At 38.2% G+C, this 18,963-nt stretch overlaps 1 protein-coding gene across 3 annotated transcripts in view; it reads left to right on the top strand.

The window, feature by feature from the left end:
- The window catches only part of ndufaf7 (NADH:ubiquinone oxidoreductase complex assembly factor 7), a 109,074-nt gene that overhangs the window by 75,420 nt on the left and 14,691 nt on the right, over positions 1 to 18,963 (top strand). For all 3 annotated transcript variants that reach the window (XM_051654834.1, XM_051654833.1, XM_051654835.1), the window contains one exon: positions 7,432 to 7,605. In XM_051654834.1, the coding sequence (XP_051510794.1) occupies positions 7,432 to 7,605 (174 nt within the window). The remainder of the gene's footprint in view (positions 1 to 7,431; positions 7,606 to 18,963) is intronic.

Genomic DNA, 18,963 nt, shown 5'->3' with positions numbered 1-18,963 from the left:
ACAGCATATACACATCGATGGATGGTCCTTACACTAAGACCGAAAATGTCCCCACTACTTGGTGCAGGTTGCCAGCTTGAACAGGGCCATGACTATTCGCTTTCGGATCGGAATATGTGGCAATCTGCGATAGGCGCAACACCAGGACCAATATTATAGTCCAATCAGAAGGGCAACTGCTCCCTTTTGATTGCAATTCCTCCTCCTGATTGCATTTATTTGTGAAATTAAAATTACAGTAAGCTGGTTAATTTCAATGAATTGTCTTAATACTCACCCCATTTTCCCAAAACTTCGGAGGAAAAAAATTAGGGACATCTGGGAGGCGAATTAGCGATAAACACACATTTCTGTATGGAAAAGGCTTAAGGGCAGATTTGTTTTGCGATAAACCAAAACTTATGCGACAGTGTTTTTTTTTAGGCATGACGTCATCACACACACCATTTTTATCAATAAAAGGTCATTTGAATGGAAACAGGCAGAAGACGGCAAATTTCGCAAAAAATGTTTTATGCATTTTCACTTTGTCGATAACAAAATAGCGCAAAAAGTGGATCGAAAATAGGCTATTGTTGTCAGCTGAGTGGAAGCTAATGAGTAAACATGTATTCACCAAACTGTTTTGTTCAGGATTCACAGTTTGGTACCCCCTTCAACTGAACAATTCCAGTCGTTGCATTTATAAAATGTGATATTTAAAAGTCTGGTTTTCCACCGTTGAAAGTTTCCCCTGAACTTGTATAGCAGAATATGGTGTAACACCGCTGCTTATCTGTTTATCTTGACTCGACAGTATTAATATAGTCAGCATTTGACTGATACTAAACAGTACTGATGTTTATTTAGCTATTTATTGTATTTTTATTTATTCTTTATTTTCTCAGTGTTCATTTCTAGAATTTGCTGACAATGTATAATAATGTCAAATATTCTTTGATAAAAAATATTTAAGAAATCAACCTTCTGAGTACCTTTGCATAGTCATATCGGAGCAAAATCGGTGAAATCCACATAAAAAAAGGTCTGTTTTCATTCCAGCTCAAAAATTAAATATATCGGCCACCATATCAGTAATCGGTGAATTTTCCCTCTCTAAAATCAGTATTGGTATCGGTCTCAAAAATCCCATATCAGTCGGGCTCTAATTACAATGCATCTCAAAAGAGTCTCCTGTGACCACTTGTTTTTGGATTTCGAGGGGAAGGGTCTCTGGTTTTATGACAACATACATCAATCACTATGTCAGTATATATAAACTGTAAATAAAGTCAGAAAAGACAAACAAAAGTGCTTAAAAATAACAGCACACTGTTTTTCCTAGATGCAGTTGAGATTCAATCGAAGCACAAACTCAACATTTGCAAATTATCCATTATTTTAGTGGATTACCTGTATTAAATGAGCTTCAACTGTCAGGGTTGGGGAGTAACGGAATACATGTAATGGGATTATGTATTTAAAATACAAAATATAAGTAACTGTATTCCACTACAGTTACAAATTTAAATAATTGGTAATTAGAATAGTTACATTCAAAAAGTATTTTAATTACTGAAGAGATTGCTTTGCATTTTATTGTCATTTGTTTCATTTAATATTTAGTCCTTTCAGATGGAAAACATTTATATATATATATATATATATATATATATATATATATATATATATATATATATATATAAATGATGCGATCCAAAGTGCATTTGAACAGCAGTGAAACACTTTCTTATGATGTTACATTCATACAAGCAGACAGAGAAGTAAATTTGGATCAGAAGAAATAGAAATAAACCTTGTGTAAATTGTCAGCTTTACATTAAGCTAAAATGCTATTTATAACCATTTACATGCACATGTTACCATGCACAATCATATTTTTCCAAATTAGGGAGAAAAATCTCTTTTCAAAAATCGTATTCTGTTTTTGTGTGTGTGGTTTGTTTTTGTTTTTTTTGTTTTTTTTCTCTCTCCTTTTTCTCCCCAATTTGGAATGCCCAATGCACTAAGTCCTCGTGGTGGCGAAGTGGCTCGCCTCAATCCGGGTGGCGGAGGATGAATCTCAGTTGCCTCTGCGTCTGAGACTGTCAATCCGCGCATCTTATAACGTGGCTTGTTGAGCGCATTACAGTGGAAACATAGCGCGTGTGGAGGCTTCACGTTATTCTCCGCGGTATCAACGCACAACTCGCCACACGCCCCACCGAGAGCGAACCACTTTATAGCGACCACGAGGAGGTTATCTCATGTGACTCTACCCTCCCTATTAACTGGGCCAATTTGGTTGGTTAGGAGACCTGGCTGGAGTCACTCAGCACGCCCTGGATTTGAACTTGCGACTCCAGGGGTGGTAGTCAGCGTCTTTACTCGCTGAGCTACCCAGGCCCCCAAAAAATCGTATTCTATCTAAAAATCCTTAAAACAAGATCAGTTTGATTCATCTTGTTTTAGAAACACTGAATAAGATATTTAGGTTTTTATAGTCAAAACATGTGAAAAAATCTACCAGTGCTGAAGAAGTAATCCAAAATATTTAGAATACGTTACTGACCTTGAGTAATCTAATGGAATACGTTACAAATTACATTTTACAGCATGTATTCTGTAGTCTTTAGTGGAATACATTTCAAAAGTAACCCTCCCAAACCTGTCAACCGTTATTACTTCTCATCAGTGTCCCTGCAAGTTGAAATCCGACACACTAAAGATCTGTGAAGTTCTCGTTTGCGTATGTATCCGCTTTTTCACATTTTTCGATCTGACTTATTTCCTTTGAAAGCCCCAAGTAATTGGCAAAGAGTATTCTCTTGTTGTAGTGCAGCGGTTGATTGTTCGGGGAGGGGTGGTGTTTTACTGCTGTCTGGTACGCATAAGGCCCTTTCCCACCCACAGTCCTGGTACTTTTCCCTTAGTAACTTTCTAGATGAGTACTCTTAAGAAGAACGGGACACCAGCAGACAACATGTTGAAAATGCACTATAAATCTTTTAAGAACACGGTCTTTTACAATAAAGCCTTTTATGACTCAACATAAATTACTGCACTGAAATATTCACTCATTGACTTTAAAAAGACGTCTTGATGCAAGCAGTCAAGCACAAAAAACCCACTCAATTCCACAACACACTCACAACAGAGATAAATATTTCAATGTTTATGTTGGGCACTTTGCTGTGTATCAATAATGAGACAGAACTGTGAACGTGTCTAGAGTGAAGATAATAGAACCATCTGCAAATCAAAGATTTGGATATTTTGTGTAAACTTTTGAGAATGAAGTGAAAATAAAGGAGAGCAGACATTTGCAACCAAAACCAGGACTGCTTTGAGATTTAACATTAATTCATAAATATTTATTTTTACAAGGAATGTTTCAGGTTTAATGTAAGTTAAATTTAACTGACAGTGTTTGTGGCACAAAGTTTATACCACAAAGTAATTTAGATTCATCCCTCTTTTTCTAAAGAAAAATAAAATGATGTTCAGTAAGGCACATATAAAGAACGTAAACGTGTCTAATACACAACATTAAATACACACTGTTTCATATATAGCCTATATATATATATATATATATATATATATATATATATATATATATATATATATATATATATATATATAATATATGCCAATAAATCGTGATTCTGGGCTGATCGGTCTTCCCCTGTGTGTTATGCCTCTCTTGTTGTGGGTGCGTGTGTCACCTCGTGTTTGTGTTTACGTTTGGTGTGTTTGTCAGTTGTCACGTGTCGGCGTGCATGGGTTGCCTTTCAGGGCAATCAGTGTGCCGGCTTGTTGTGTGATTGTTCCCAGCTCTGTGCTGTTTGTTTGTGTGCATATATTCCCTCTTTCTCTGCCAGTTCCTCGCTGGTTTATTTCTGAACATTCCCGTTTTGTTTCCAGTGTAGGAGTGATCACCCGCTCTCCGTAGTTATTTACTCTGGCTATAGAGTGATATATACTCTCTCAGCTAATCATTTACTCCCGTAATTCTTTTTTTTTTGCTGTCTGTTCTGCTAATCTCAGTCTCCTCCGACTCGTACTCACTGGTGCGGGTATCCTCATTCTCGACCTGACTCTTCTGTCTCTCTCTCTCTAACTCCAGCCCAGTGTTGGCATCCTCTGTTCCCTCTCAGACCCTGTGGAGCGGCTGGCAGTGGTGGCGCTCAACTTCTGCCTCCTGCTTGGGCGGAGCCTTGTCCCTGGGTGGATTGGAATCTTCATTGCGAGTTCGTTAGCAATCCCTCTGCTGTGCGCACGTATTTGTGTACTGTCTGAGTGATCCTCTCTCTCGCCCTGCAGGGCATTCCTTAAGCCTCAATAAATCTTGTTAATGATCATCTACATCTGGGTCCTGCGCACTGTGTGTCTTGACATAAACATCGTTTGTTAGCATGACTGTAGTGCAATAAAACCGCTTACTAACCCTATTTGTGTAAAGTTATCTAGTATTTCAACTTCGTGTCATGAAGACATAATGCTGGTAAACCCTGTAGGCCTAAATCCCTCTCACTTTCACACAATGTAAAGCATACCAAAAAGAGAGTAAACATGACTAAGTTTTCTTCTGTTTTTGAGCAAGTCATCATATTATCCTTTTCATAATCAGACATACGGAGAAGATTTGATTGAATATGTGCATCTCTAAACAAACAGCTGATATATGTTTGGAATATGAGTAGGAGAACTGCGGCCAAAAAACATGTTCGCTCTGGTCAGGTTAACAATTGGTCTGTTTGATCTTACCATCTCTCACATCTAACCGCTGTCACATCCATGGGTGTTTTTAAAAACAAAACTTAAAGCAACGTCATAAAATTTTAGCTGTATGTGTAAACTCTTGAGTTGTGATTGGAAGGAGAGTACGTCTCTACATCATTCAATTCTGAGTGTTACTCCATATTATTCATGAGAAGCTATGCTTACATTTAGTCTCTGTGCTGAGAGTTTAAAATGGATGAACAAAAATTCTGCCACCCCCACACCACCGTTAACAGCTCAAATGTCTAAAGGCCTGAGTAGACTTCGGTTGTTAGCGTTGCTGGTCGCTCCGCGCACCATATGCATGATGTAAATTCCATCATCAGCACCATCCACGTGGCCTGACTGTGAGTGGCCCAGTGGTTGGCCGGGCACAATCCGATCTGGAATGCAGAAAAAAACAAGAGTATACCCGGGCCTTGACAATCCCACCCCCACCCCACATCCCAGAGTGCATGCATTGATGACTGAGAGCCAGTAGGCAGAGACTGAAAAGGAGAACTGTTTTACCTACTGCAACAGAGCAACAGCTTTTAGACATTTCAACACAACCCACAACTTCATTCTGACCATACTGTAGACTGGAGGATGAAATAGATTACTTTTTCCTCAGTTCAGTGCCTAAACTGGACTGGCTCCTTCCCAGAAACCAAACCAGGGCCCAAATTCATATTCTCAACTACCTGTCAGACCTAATTGGAAAATGGTAATCAGATACAGCAACACACAACAGCACTAGCAGTGTTGTCAAGCACAAGCAGCCAGCTCCCACAAATATCAGAATTTTAACAATACCACCGAACCCCTCCTACCATGAAAGCCAGAGTGAGCATCACCTGACACATCATCTCCATAAAGTGCCGCATCCCCCAACAACAACCTACCAGCAACAGGGAGCATCAATTGAACATCATTCCTCACCAGTGTAGCACAATTTTTTTTATATAAATAAACAGCCTTTTTGTCTTTCACTTTGGTGTTTCTTTCTAGCCTCTGAAACGTTTAACCTCTAACTTTGATTATAATGATTATTAACATTGTTGTTTTTATAGTGTGAATTTATTCTTAACAGTATTATATTGTAAATAGGCAAGTGGTTTCTGCATGGCTCTTTGGTAATGTTTGTAAATCCATTTGGAAAAATCTATCATTATACCTAATACTTTTTTTTAATTTTTTTTTTTATTAGAATTGTCAAGTTATTTTCTTTTCTAAATAGCCCTTGGTTTTAACTCACAGACAACCTTGCCAAGTATGCTAACATATTTACTTATTGTACATTAGATAGGTTAGGTTTTTTTTACAGAACACAATAGGTAATTTAGCATATTTTTAAAGAAAATAAATAACTGTTGTTGTTACCTCAGTGTAATAACAAGCACCTCTTTGGGTTTGATGGCTGCACGATTATTTGTTGTCTGCCTTGTGAGGTCGGCACCAACCAGAGAAAGAAGATGGTCCATTTGCTCTGCAGTCATCCTGAAGTATTTCAGGTGCCGGCCACTGTCAGGTGTAGCTCAGCAACGATCTCCTGCGCTGGTTGACTAGATGAACCCACAATCTTATCCTCATCCTTCTCCGTAACCTTCTGAGCAAAAGAAAGGGCGATGGCTTTTCCTCTGTCTATGAATTTATATGGAAAAACAAAAGCAATGAAACTATTTCGATTAAAATGTCACTAGTGCCAGAAGTTGCGAAAAGACATGAAAGCAAATTAAACTATTTAAAGTAGACCAATAGTAAAATAAGTTTTTTAATATGGAATATACACTATCTTCAGCAGAAACACTGCCAATGCGACAGCACAAGTGTTGGTTACTGCTGAAGTTGGCCTGACACGTTGCTTCGCCGCTGCTCACACTCTGCTTCAGCGTGCGGTGTGAACAGGCATTACTTTGCACCCTTTACCAGATTGATGCAGCTTGTCTGATACAGAACCAAAGTGTGATATATATAGATACTTTCTCTAGTTGAATATAGAAAATAGTCAAGAGTCTAAATACTTTTACAAAGCACTGTTTTACTTTTTATGTGGTCAAATGTGTATTTATGCAAGAAAGATATAACGCTCGTCTAATGGGCACATTATACTTTTCCACTTCTTTCCAAACAAAAAGCTGTTACAAGTTAACTCAAAATGTGAGCCTGTGTATTCTTGCACTGTAGTCGAACACTCTACCATGCAACCAATAAGTCTCTTCCTAAGTCAGAGGAATATTTTCAAATACTGTCCACACCACAGTACCCCTAATGTCAGCCCTGTCCACAACCCTAATTTTTAATGCATGTCACACACAATAACGACAAAATAAATACTTTTACATGTTATTATGCTTATGAGCGGGGTTAGAACCACGCTATGTTAACTCGCAACTACTGACTCTTCAGGTCAATTGAAACATAGCATAGCGCCACCATTTATTTGCGGCGTTGTTGTTTTTTCAGTAGGGATAGCAAATAAAATTATGATAATTCACAAGATCTTTTTATTTTTAGGGTAAGGGACATTTTGGTCTAGTACCTACTGTATTAAAGCAATATCACACTCACAAACGGCATAGCCTTATGCCTACAGCCATGGTGAAATACAGACCAAAAGCACTTGTGTCATAGTCTTATTGATGTGTTGGCAGTAGAATTGTAGTTAAAGTCTCTTTTCTACTCCAGGGCTTTAAAGGTCATCAGCTCCACAATGTTTTGGAAGCTCCTGGCACAGCAGATCTCACAGCAGACGTGGACTTCAGTTACTTGAGGAAGATGACAGAAGATCATGTGACCTGCCTGGGACCAATCACACAACAATCCTTCCTGAAGAACATGGGCATTGACACACGCCTTCAGGTGAGTGAGTGAGGTTACATTGTTTGGGGCTGTTCACAGAGGACCAATGAGAGGTGTAAACTGGTGTTAAATGCATTTGCAGTAAATGTCATGTGACCAGTGTTGGGCAGAATACTTGAAAAGTACTGAATGAAAAAAGAATCATGGCTGAATTCTAAATATTAATGATTAGTACTTTTTTTTTTTTTTTTTTTTTTTTTTAAATTACACACACAAAAAAAACAAGAATACTTTTAGAATACATGGAAATACTTAGTTTGTATGTTCTCCCAGTGTTCCTCATGTTCGCCTATTCCTCATGTTTATACTTTATATTTAGAAATTAGGCTTTTAGAGCCCTCCAGAAAATATCGTCACTGACGAAATCTACTATAATATAAATATTTGTGATTTATATGTTCCTTGGAAAAATAAATCATAACAGAACACAACTTTGGAATGATTATCAATAGAAAAATATTTTTTGGGCCAGATGGTGCACAAATCTGCGCTAATAAGTAGAAAAATGCACCATATAGACATCTTTAGACATTGCATTGTGTCTCACTTATAAAGGCATGGCACAATTGGAAGAATTCCATCAATTTTCTATAGCCGCTCATCCTATACAGGGTCACGGGCAGTGCTGGAACATATCTCAGATGTCTTGGACTTTTGCACCGTAGTCGAACACTCTAGCACACACAAAAAAAAAATATTGTGTTTATGCAACCCATTTCAAATCCTTAATCTATTCCAAGAGCCAAATCTGACAATAAATTCAGCTGAAAAGGGGCATTTACCTGCGACTTACTTGCCTTGCATTATGATCATTGTACATTAAATATAGAACATGACAGACATTCACTGAATCAACATTAGCGAATACAGGCATATTCATTGAAAACAATTGAATGAATAGTGCACAGGGTTGGGGAGTAACGGAATACATGTAATGGGATTACGTATTTAAAATACAAAATATAAGTAACTGTATTCCACTACAGTTACAATTTAAATCATTGGTAATTAGAATACAGTTACATTCAAAAAGTATTTTGATTACTGAAGAGAATACTTTGCATTTTATTGTCATTTGTTTCATTTAATATTTAGTCCTTTCAGATGGAAAACATTTATACATATAAATGATGCGATCGAAAGTGCATTTGAACAGCGGTGAAACACTTTCTTATGATGTGTTACATTCATACAAGCAGACAGAGAATTACGTTTGAATTAAGTTTGGAGCAGAAGAAATAGAAATAAACCTTGTGTAAATTGTCAGCTTTATGCTAAGCTAAAATGCTATTTCTAGCCATTTTAAATGCACGTTACCAGGCATGATCATTTTTTTTTTAATCAAGAAAATTCACGTTGGATCATAATTTCTTTTTTTCTAGTAAGACCTTTATTACTTTGGTGTGCGTATTTTTATAGAACATTTTTGAACACGCCATGTCGTCCACCAGACACATCCGGTGTGCGACCCCCTTTAGCCAATGATCTAATATGACAGCTGTTCGGTTAAGAACATTAACCAATAACAATTATGATGTGAAGAAAAAGAAATAGCAATGATAGAAAAAATAGGCCTGTGAGAAATGTACAATAAACCTAATGTAGATGGGACACCCCGGACCCCATGCAAGGAGCAGACGTGTGAGCGACGAGCTCTGCGCACTTTGCTGAATTTTCGATTATTTTCATATTATAATCTGGTGAAATTTGTTACACCCAGTTACACATTTGCCCTTTGTTGCAAAACATGGCAAAGAAGTCAAAATCCTCAGGCTCGGGAGACATTAAAAGACACTTACGTGTTCAGGATGAAAGCCCCGACAGGCCTACAGACCGGGGACTCGATATGGATGGTGCGGCGAGAGAGGAGATCCAGCGTCAGTTGTCCAACATATCGGTGATGTTGCCGAAGATTCTTGCTGACTTGGAGGATCTCGCTGTAATACATCGATCGATCACGGCGATGGAAATAAAATTCTCAGAGTTAGGTACAAGAGTGACTGTTGAAAAACGAATCGATTTTCTGGAATCTTCGGAGAGGGAATTAACCGCTAATCCACCCGCGACCAAAGTTGACCTGGAACATCTCCTTGAAAAGCTTGAAAATCTTGAAAATAGAAGCCGCAGGAATAACGTTCAAATTGTTGGAATTCCTGAGCTTGAGGAGGGCAGAGATATGGTGAAATTCCTAGAGGAGTTTTTCCCCGAGTCTGCTCGACATAACAGGCCACAAGCTGAAAATTGAGCGAGCTCACAGAGTCCCGTCTCACAGATCTGCTGAGGGAGACAGGCCTAGATCGATTCTGGCCAGATTTCTGAGATCATCCGATAAAGATCTTGTGTTGCGCCAGGTGAGGAGCAAAGGGAAGCTTTCTTGGAAGAACCATAATATTTTCTTGTTCCCGGACTTTGGGAGTTCGACAAGAGAGAAACGCTATCGGTTCAAGGAATGTAAGAAACTCTTACATCAGAAAAACATCTCGTTTGCTCTGTTTCCTGCCAAACTGAGAATCGAAACGAAGGTCGGTCGCAAAGTATTCATGTCCAAATCTGGCAATGTCTTTTATAGAATCAATGACTGAGTAAACCATTGGATGTTTCTCATGTGAGTGGGCCTGACTCGCTGTACTTATTCTTGAGGAAGCTGGGCGACATTTTGGGTTTTTTGCGTTGGCTCCGCCGTGCGGCTGGAGCTTGTTTTGTGAATAACACTTTCCTTAAAGAAACTTTTGCATTGAAGTTCCCGGACAGATTGAGAGTGGACACTACGGATGACCGCAAAATATCTACATGCTGCTCGCACAAAGGATGTTTTTATGAAGCTGATGGATTATGTAAGTCATGGTATATACTTTTATGCAGCCACCGAGTGAATTGACTCGACCATCCGGGGAACCGGGATGTCGGTGTTTCTTTTTGTATTGGTTCCGCCTAGCGGCTGGAGCTTGTTCTGTTGAGTAACACTCCTTGGAACAGCTGTGGATTAATCTGTTCGTTCTTCGTGCTTATTCCTCCTGCTGGCTGTAGTTTTTTTTTATTTTTTATGGGACATTGGAATGATTACGTCATCCGCTGAACTCATAACAGCTGGCTCACTGAACATTCGTTTGTCTGTCTGAGGAATCTGAACGGTTTTATATCAGCTGAAATTTGTTTTGTGGAAGATCACACCTTTAAAACAGTTCTGTGAATGAATCTACACATTCTTAGTGTTCATTCTTCCTATTGACTGGGTTTATTTTACAAAGTATTTTCTGTAATGTAATTTTGCCTCACAAATTTGTGAGGCAAAATTGAGCAATCCGATGGCTCGTGGGCGTTCATGGACCTTTTGAGTTTAGAGGGATTGTCGCCGGTTGGCGCTGTCGTGTGTGGGGTTAATGCGCACGTTTTTCTTTTTTCTGTTAGTTTTGTTCAGGGGTTGATTGTTTCACTATTGGGGAATGTGGTCTATATAATTTTGTTTTTGACAATTTATTTTTTCTTCTATATCAAAATGTCAAATGTTAATATGAGTGTACTATCTCTTTCCACGTGGAATGTGAATGGGTTGGGGCACCCCATAAAAAGAAGGAAGGTTATTTCTTTTCTTAAACATAAGAAATATGATAGTGTTTCTTCAAGAAACACATCTCTCCCTGCAGGAAGCTGAAATATTTGGGAAGATATGGGGTGGACATGTTTTCTTTAGTGCTGGCTCAAGTAAGAGCAAGGGAGTCATTATATTGGTAAATAAACATCTACAATTCAAATGTCTCAAACAGAGCAAAGATAAATTAGGAAGAGTAATTATTGTTTTAGCTGAAATTCAAGGGCAAAGGTTGATTTTGGCTAATATTTACGCACCTAACGCTGATGATCATGGCTTTTTTATAGATCTTGAAGGGATGTTGCAAACCGTTGGCACCACTCATGATATAATATTGGGAGGAGACTTTAATCTTTTGATGGACTCAGTGCTTGATCATAGTGAAGCAAAAGTGTGCAAATCCCCTAGAGCAACATTGATGCTTCACAGGATGTGTAAAAATCTTGGTCTTACAGACATTTGGAAACTTTTGAACCCATCTGGTAGGGACTATACATTTTTTTCATCAGTCCACAAGATTTATTCTAGAATAGATTTTTTTTTTTTAATATCCAAATCCCTAATTTCATCTGTTGTTGATTGCTCAATTGGAAATATCTTGGTCTCAGATCACGCCCTGGTGAGTTTAGAGGTGATGCCACATATAGAGAAAAATAAATCTTATAGTTGGTGCCTTAATGTTTCCCTTTTTGCAAAATCCTGATTTCCAACAAATGTTAAAGACTGAAATCAGTGTTTATATGGAGACCAACTGGTCCTCGGTATCTTCTGTGGGCCTGGCTTGGGAGGCACTTAAGGCGGTTCTTAGGGGTCAGATCATACAGTATGTCTCATTCATCAAAAAATCCAAAGCACAAGAACTCGTGGAGTTGGAAGGAAATATTAAAAGTGCAGAGGCAGAGCTGAAGCGCCGTATGTCATCTGATGGCCTCAGAGAATTGACTCATTTGAAATATAGATATAATACTATTCTGTCACAGAAAGTGGAGTTTTGGTTATTCAGGGCAAGACTGTCATACTTTGAGTCAGGTGATACAGCAGGAAAACTTTTGGCTTGATATATAAAGCAGAGAGAGTCTTTTTCTATCATTCCCTCAGTGAAATCTGCTTGTGGTGAAATATTTACCTCGGCTATTGATATTAATAATGCTTTTAAAGAGTTCTATCTTGATCTCTATAGGTCCGCGTCTTCGTCTGCTGATGAAGATATTAGGAACTTTGTGGAACCATTAGATCTCCCTAAACTGACGAATGAGCAAAAAAACTCTTGATTTTGAGAACCTTGGAGCTTGATGAGGTAATTAAGTCCCTGCCTACAGGCAAGGCTCCAGGGCCTGACGGCTTTGCCGCTGAGTTTTTCAAATCTTATGCTACAGAACTGGCGCCACTTTTGTTAGAAGTTTATACTGATTCATTAAAGAATGGATAGCTTCCGCCAACCATGACACAAGCCCGGATCAGTCTGATTCTAAAAAAGGATAAAGATCCAAGTGAGTGTAGGGCTTTACTGGTTGTTTAGATCAGTGTTACTATCAGAAATAATTAATAATTATTTCTGTAGTTATTAATCAATATTTAAATTAATTAATTGGATCTAACTCATTAAAACCTCATATGGGACTCCAGTAAATGTAGTGTGCTACGTTTAGGAGCAAGTTTGGTTATTAGCAATAATTAAGAATTAAAGAATTATTAAAATCAATAGAACATTGATGAGAATTAATGTTAGCTTTTTTAATCCTTTAAAATCAACACTTATCAAAGATAATCGTTAATTGTTAACATCGATGAAACATTAAAATTAACACTAGCTTATTGATCATTCAAATTCAAAGAAAATTATCAATTATCAAAAATCAATAGAATATTAATAAGGATTAACATTGACGGGGCACCACCCTGGAATCAGGGACTAATAACCAAATATTAAAACAGTCTCAATATTTGTTTTCTTAGGAAAATCGACATCCGAAGAATATTGATTTTCGGGAAAAAACAATGAATGAAGGTTTGAATCCGAGAACTGACATCCCGTCAGCATGACACAGGCGTATGCAAAACAAACCAAAACACTTCTCTTTGTAATATAAACAAAGTTTATTTATGCACTAATATCAATTAATAATGAATACAATGCAGTCAATAAACTTCCGACTTACAACTACAAACTAAACAGTGATATGATTAGATATGGAAATAAAATAATCCTATAACACAAGGTGTGTGTGTGTGTGTGTGTGTCAGTGTGGTTAGTGAGAGAGAGAGAGAGAGAGAGAGAGAGAGAGAGAGCTTATTAAGTGACAGCCCGAAAGCTGATTTCGTGATAGCTGGAGATAAAGCAGCCGGGTTCATCACTCAGAGACGCAGTTTTACGAGCGGGGCTTGTAAAAGTCCTGCGTTATTTGACTCTAATGGATGAACTCAGTTGCTGTCTCGCCCGCAATGGCGAAAATGCACAACAATCCAATTTGGTTGGACCACAATACAGCAAAACAAATTTGTGATAATTTATACCCTGAGTATTAATAATGAGCGGACATGGCAGTCCGTAAAGTGTACAAGCAAAAACCTTGAAACACAAGAATAATACGCTATAATATTCTATCTCTGCCCAGAAGTAAACCTCTTACTTGAATCACATGAGGACACAGGTAGAATGTGTTTTCCTCCGTCCTTTAACTTTGACCCGGTTCCTTGATGTGCTTGTGTGATGACGGGAGGCCATTTCCTCGCGCTGTCGGCAGGCACGGCTGTTGATTCTCGGCGGGCTGGCGGAGAACTCAGAAATGTCGACTTGATTGAAGATGGAAGAGAAATCTTTAATCTCTTCACTTCTGTAGGCCAACGGATGAAGATGCGAATTGCTCGGCGGTCTCCTTCGGATCCTTTAGAGTGTTCGGTTGAACACAGAGTAATCTCAACTCGTCCAGCGAGATGGAGATTGTATGGCTACAGTTTCAAGTCGGACATTACTTCCTTAAGCCACAAGGTTGCACCGGAGAGCAGCAAAAAGCTACGTCCGTATTCGGTGAACTAAGTTGCTGGAAGCAACTCTGGAAGCATTTCAGAATTATTTGAAGTCCTGATGATGTCATGTTTGAGGGACGTTCTGTGGTGTGCCTCATCCAATAGGAGTTGAGAGCTCGATCCTTTAGAGGGCAAGGCTTCATGGATCTGTAGTCTGTTTTGGACTCCCTTTGTTTGATTTTGGTGCGATTTTTATCAGTAAAATTTACAACTTAGAAGGTGGGGGCTTGAGTTATGTTTTTATGACTGTTAGGCCTGCCTTTGTTTTCTGTCTGAACACGAGGCCCAACACTAGTGTAAAAGTTACCGCCCAATTTCGCTGATCCAGTTAGATGTAAAAATTTTGTCAAATTCTGGCTAATCGATTAAGTTATGACATCTCTTATACATATAGATCAGGTGGGGTTTATTCGAGGCCGTAGTTCTTCTGATAATATTAGGCGTTTCATCAATATCATGTGGTCAGTAGCAAATGAACAATCTCTGGTTGCTGCCATCTCTCTTGACGCCGAAAAGGCGTTTGATATGGTAGAATGGGATTATCTTTTCAAGATTTTGGAAAGGTATGGGTTCGGGAATACATTTATTGGTTGGATTAAGTTACTTTATAGACACCCTGTAGTAGCGGTACAAACAAATGGGTTAATTTCAGATTATTTTACTCTGGGTAGGGGCACTCGGCAGGGTTGCCCACTTTCCCCATTTTTGTTCTGTCTTGCCCTGGAACCATTAGCAGCCACGATAAGAAAGGAGGATGATTTTCCAGGGGTGACGGTGGGAGGTGTAGCACATAAGCTTCTGCTTTACGCAGATGATATTTTATTATTTGTCTCCGACCCCGCTAGATCCATGCCTTGCCTCCACAAAATTATTAACTCCTTTTCCAAATTCTCAGGATACAGAGTCAATTGGTCTAAATCCGAAGCTTTGGCTTTGACAGCGTACTGTCCAGTAACGGCTTTCCAGCCGGGCGCCTTCATGTGGCCCAAACAGGGAATTAAGTATTTGGGAATTTTATTCCCAGCAAATTTGTCTGATTTTAGTTAGTTAATTTTGATCCCTTAATAAAAAGGTTTTCGAATGATGTGGACAGGTGGGCTTCATTACAGTTATCGATGATTGGGAAGGTTAATGTTATTAAAATGAATTGCATTCCAAAATTTAACTATCTGCTACAATCTCTCCCTGTAGATGTCCCTCTCTCTTATTTTAAGCAATTTGATAGCATAGTGAAGTCCTTCATTTGGAATGGTAAGCGTCTCAGGTTAAATTTCAGTAAATTACATAGGCCGATTGACAAAGGTGGGTTAGGCCTACCCAAGATTTTATTTTATTATTATGCATTCAGTCTTAGACATTTGGTTCATTGGTCGCTTCCACCTGAGAGAGCTCCTCCCTGGTTTTGTATTGAAAAGGAAGTTCTTGCCCCTATCTCACCACTGCAAAGCCTTTCGATTAAACTAGCTGGAAAGGTTAAGTCGCACCCCGTTATTTTGCATTTACACTCGATATGGACAAAAGTGTCGAGTGTTTAATTCTGATATTTATTTAAATGTTGCCTCGAGCATATGGCAGAACACTAAACTATGCATTAATAAGTCCCCTTTTTGTTGGTCAGATTGGATTGTGAGGGGGGTTAATGCACTTGGTGACCTCTATGAGGGTGGAGTATTGAGATCTTTTGAAAATTTGGTTCAACATTTTAGGATTCCCAGATCTCAGTTTTATAAGTATTTACAGCTGCGCCACCTGCTCTGCTCTGTTTTTGGGAGTAGCATACACCCCCCTAGAGCGGCAGATACTCTGGAAGTGGTGATTGCTGCTTTTGGGAAGGGTCATGAGGCATCAGTGTATTACTCCTTGTTAATTCAGAGTCTGGGGGACCGAGCTTTAAATTCTCTTAAAAGATTATGGGAGAAAGATTTAAACTTGGTATTGGAGGAGGGAGTGTGGGCAAGGATTCTAAAAAACAAAGTCTGCATCTAGAGATGCAAGGGTTCGCCTTATGCAATTTAAGATTTTACATAGATTTTATTGGACCCCCTCTAGATTGTATAGGCTTGGTCTTAAGGACACACCCATCTGCTGGCGATGCCATACTGAAGATGGAGACACCATCCATGTTTTTTGGGGGTGCCTTAAGATCCAAGAATTTTGGCTGAAGATGCAAAGTTTTGTGTGTGATGTGTTGGGCACTCAGGTCTTGTTCTGCCCCAGACTCTGTATTTTGGGTGATAGGAAGGTCATGGATTTGGTAGATAAGCACATGAAGGACTGGGTTTTGACCGGTGTGATGATTGGTAGACAGGTTATTTTGAGGAGTTGGAAGTCGGATGGAGCACCCTCGTTCCCGGAGTGGTGCGCGGAGATGGGGAGGGTGGCTGCCTTCGAGGAGGGGTCGAGTATTAGGATGGGGGTTAGGGAAACTTACAATAAGAAATGGGGCAATTATTTAGCATTTTTGAGGGAATCTCGAGGTGGGGCGGTGGAGGGAGTAATTTTAAAGGTTTTTTTTTTTTTTTATTTTTTTTTTTTAGTTTTTTATTATTATTTTACTTGATTATTGTATGTTATTTTATGTTGTTGTTTTAGTTTTCTGTGTGTGTGTCTATATTGTATTGACCACAGGGGTGTTCGTGGGGGGTCAGGGTGGTTTGAGAGTTTGGTAATGGGGAGGGGATATAGTGGGGATTTAATGTTAAAAGTTTTTGATTCATTATATAGATGTTGTTGTATTTCTTGTGTTAATTTATGAATCAATAAATTAATAACCAAAAAAAATAAACCTAATGTAATGTTCTTAACATGGCGTGCACACAGAATAAAATAGTTTAACCACTTAATCTGTCGGCACATTGTTGAAAATAGCCTCCTTGTTCAGCAGTGTAAAAATAGTTTGGGGAAAAAAATAAATACAAAATTGGCATACCTACCTTGCCTAAAATAGTCATTTTCTAGGCTACTTACCTAGACCATTAATTTTTTAGCTGCAAAATGAACATCAACATGGTCTGGTGAAAGATGGGACATGACTCATTATCGATTATCCTGCACTTGAAAAGCCCACTCGGTGGGAAAATAACGTTCATGCACGCACAGATTTAAAGAAGACTCAAATGTGAAGACATCCATAGTGACTTGCAAGCTAACGTTTTGGAAATCCACTTCCCTCACCACCAACGAATTGATTTCCATAGCTACTTTGTTCGTCTTGCAAGAGAACATTTTCCTGCATGCGCCGCAAGTGAGACAGAAGCACGCGCTGCCTGAGGTGAAATGAAACTTTGTATACATCTGCTCCAGATATCCTCTTTTTTTTTAAATAATTTTACAGTATTGTTAATTATATTTAAAATGTCACATTAACATGACAGTAATTTAAGCACATCCTTTGTAAAAAAAAAAAAATAATAAAAAAAAAAAAAAAAATATATATATATATATATATATATATATATATTTGCAAATTCTAGGCAAAATCTACTTTGAAGATGATAAAATATAACATAGTTTTTATTTATTTGGATTTTGTTTTAGTCACATAATTCCCATAGTTCCATTTCTGTTATTCCATAGTTTTGATGACTTTAGTATTATTCTAAAATGGGGGGGGGGGGAATAAAGAATGAGTAATTGACCCCAAACTTTTGAACGGCAGTGTATATATATCTATATCTATATATATCTACATCTATATATCTATACATATATATGTATAGATATATAGATATAGATATACACACACACACACACACACACACACACAGTTGCAATCGAAATTATTCAACCCCCCCCAAGACAGTAAGGATTTACAAAGGTAAATTTTTCTGATGACCCAGAATTTTTAAACTTTACATTTATATCAATTGAGTGACACATTCAAAGTCATAGTGTGAATATATAACCTAATATTTCTAAATAGCAGGATTTTTTTTAAAATACAGCCATGTCATAATTATTCAACCTCTATTGCATGTAGCTGTTGCTTTAAGCATGTAAGGCTACACAAGTAATTGTTTTAAAACAAAATTAAGTCATCAATCTGCAATGGCACTTATTTAAGTTTAAAATATAAATTTAGCGTTGTAAGCAAAAATGTATTTCTATGCAAAAAATGCAATTAAAAATAACCTGTCTCAAAAGCTAATAGAGGAGATTATTTCATTACACAAGAAAGGTCTTGGCTAAAAGTACATTTCTAAGGCACTTTAATTTCCGATAGACAAAGTTGGCAGCACCATTCATAAATTTTTTTAAATATGGTACAACAGCAACCTTCTTGAAAGCAAAACTTCACCAAGGGAAATGTTGACTTGAATATTCAAGAAGTAATTAGGAAAGACCTGTGGAGTCCTGGAAGAAGGTTTTATAGATGTATGACACTAAACTGAAAATGAGTTTTAGACCCATGGGTCAGCAGTACGTCTGGAGTAAGATGACAAGGTGATTACAAGAATGTCACCATCCCCACTGTCAAGCATGGAGGTGGGTCAGTCCTGTTATGGGGGTGTTTTGCGGCTGCAGGAAATGGCTATCCTGACTATGTGACTGATACCATGGATTCTTTCAGGTATCAGGCCATTTTGGCATGAAAAATGTGATGACTTCAGTGTGTAAATTGAAGCTCGGTGATCACTGGACTTTCCAGCAAGACAATAACACCAAGGATATATCCAAGTTGTCTAAAATCTGGTTCAGGGATAGGTCGTGGAATGTCCTTAAATGGCCCTTTCAGTCCATCA

This window comes from Myxocyprinus asiaticus, chromosome 25, assembly GCF_019703515.2.
Source record: "Myxocyprinus asiaticus isolate MX2 ecotype Aquarium Trade chromosome 25, UBuf_Myxa_2, whole genome shotgun sequence".
Classification (NCBI taxonomy): domain Eukaryota; kingdom Metazoa; phylum Chordata; class Actinopteri; order Cypriniformes; family Catostomidae; genus Myxocyprinus; species Myxocyprinus asiaticus.
This window is presented reverse-complemented; position numbering and strand designations above follow the sequence as displayed.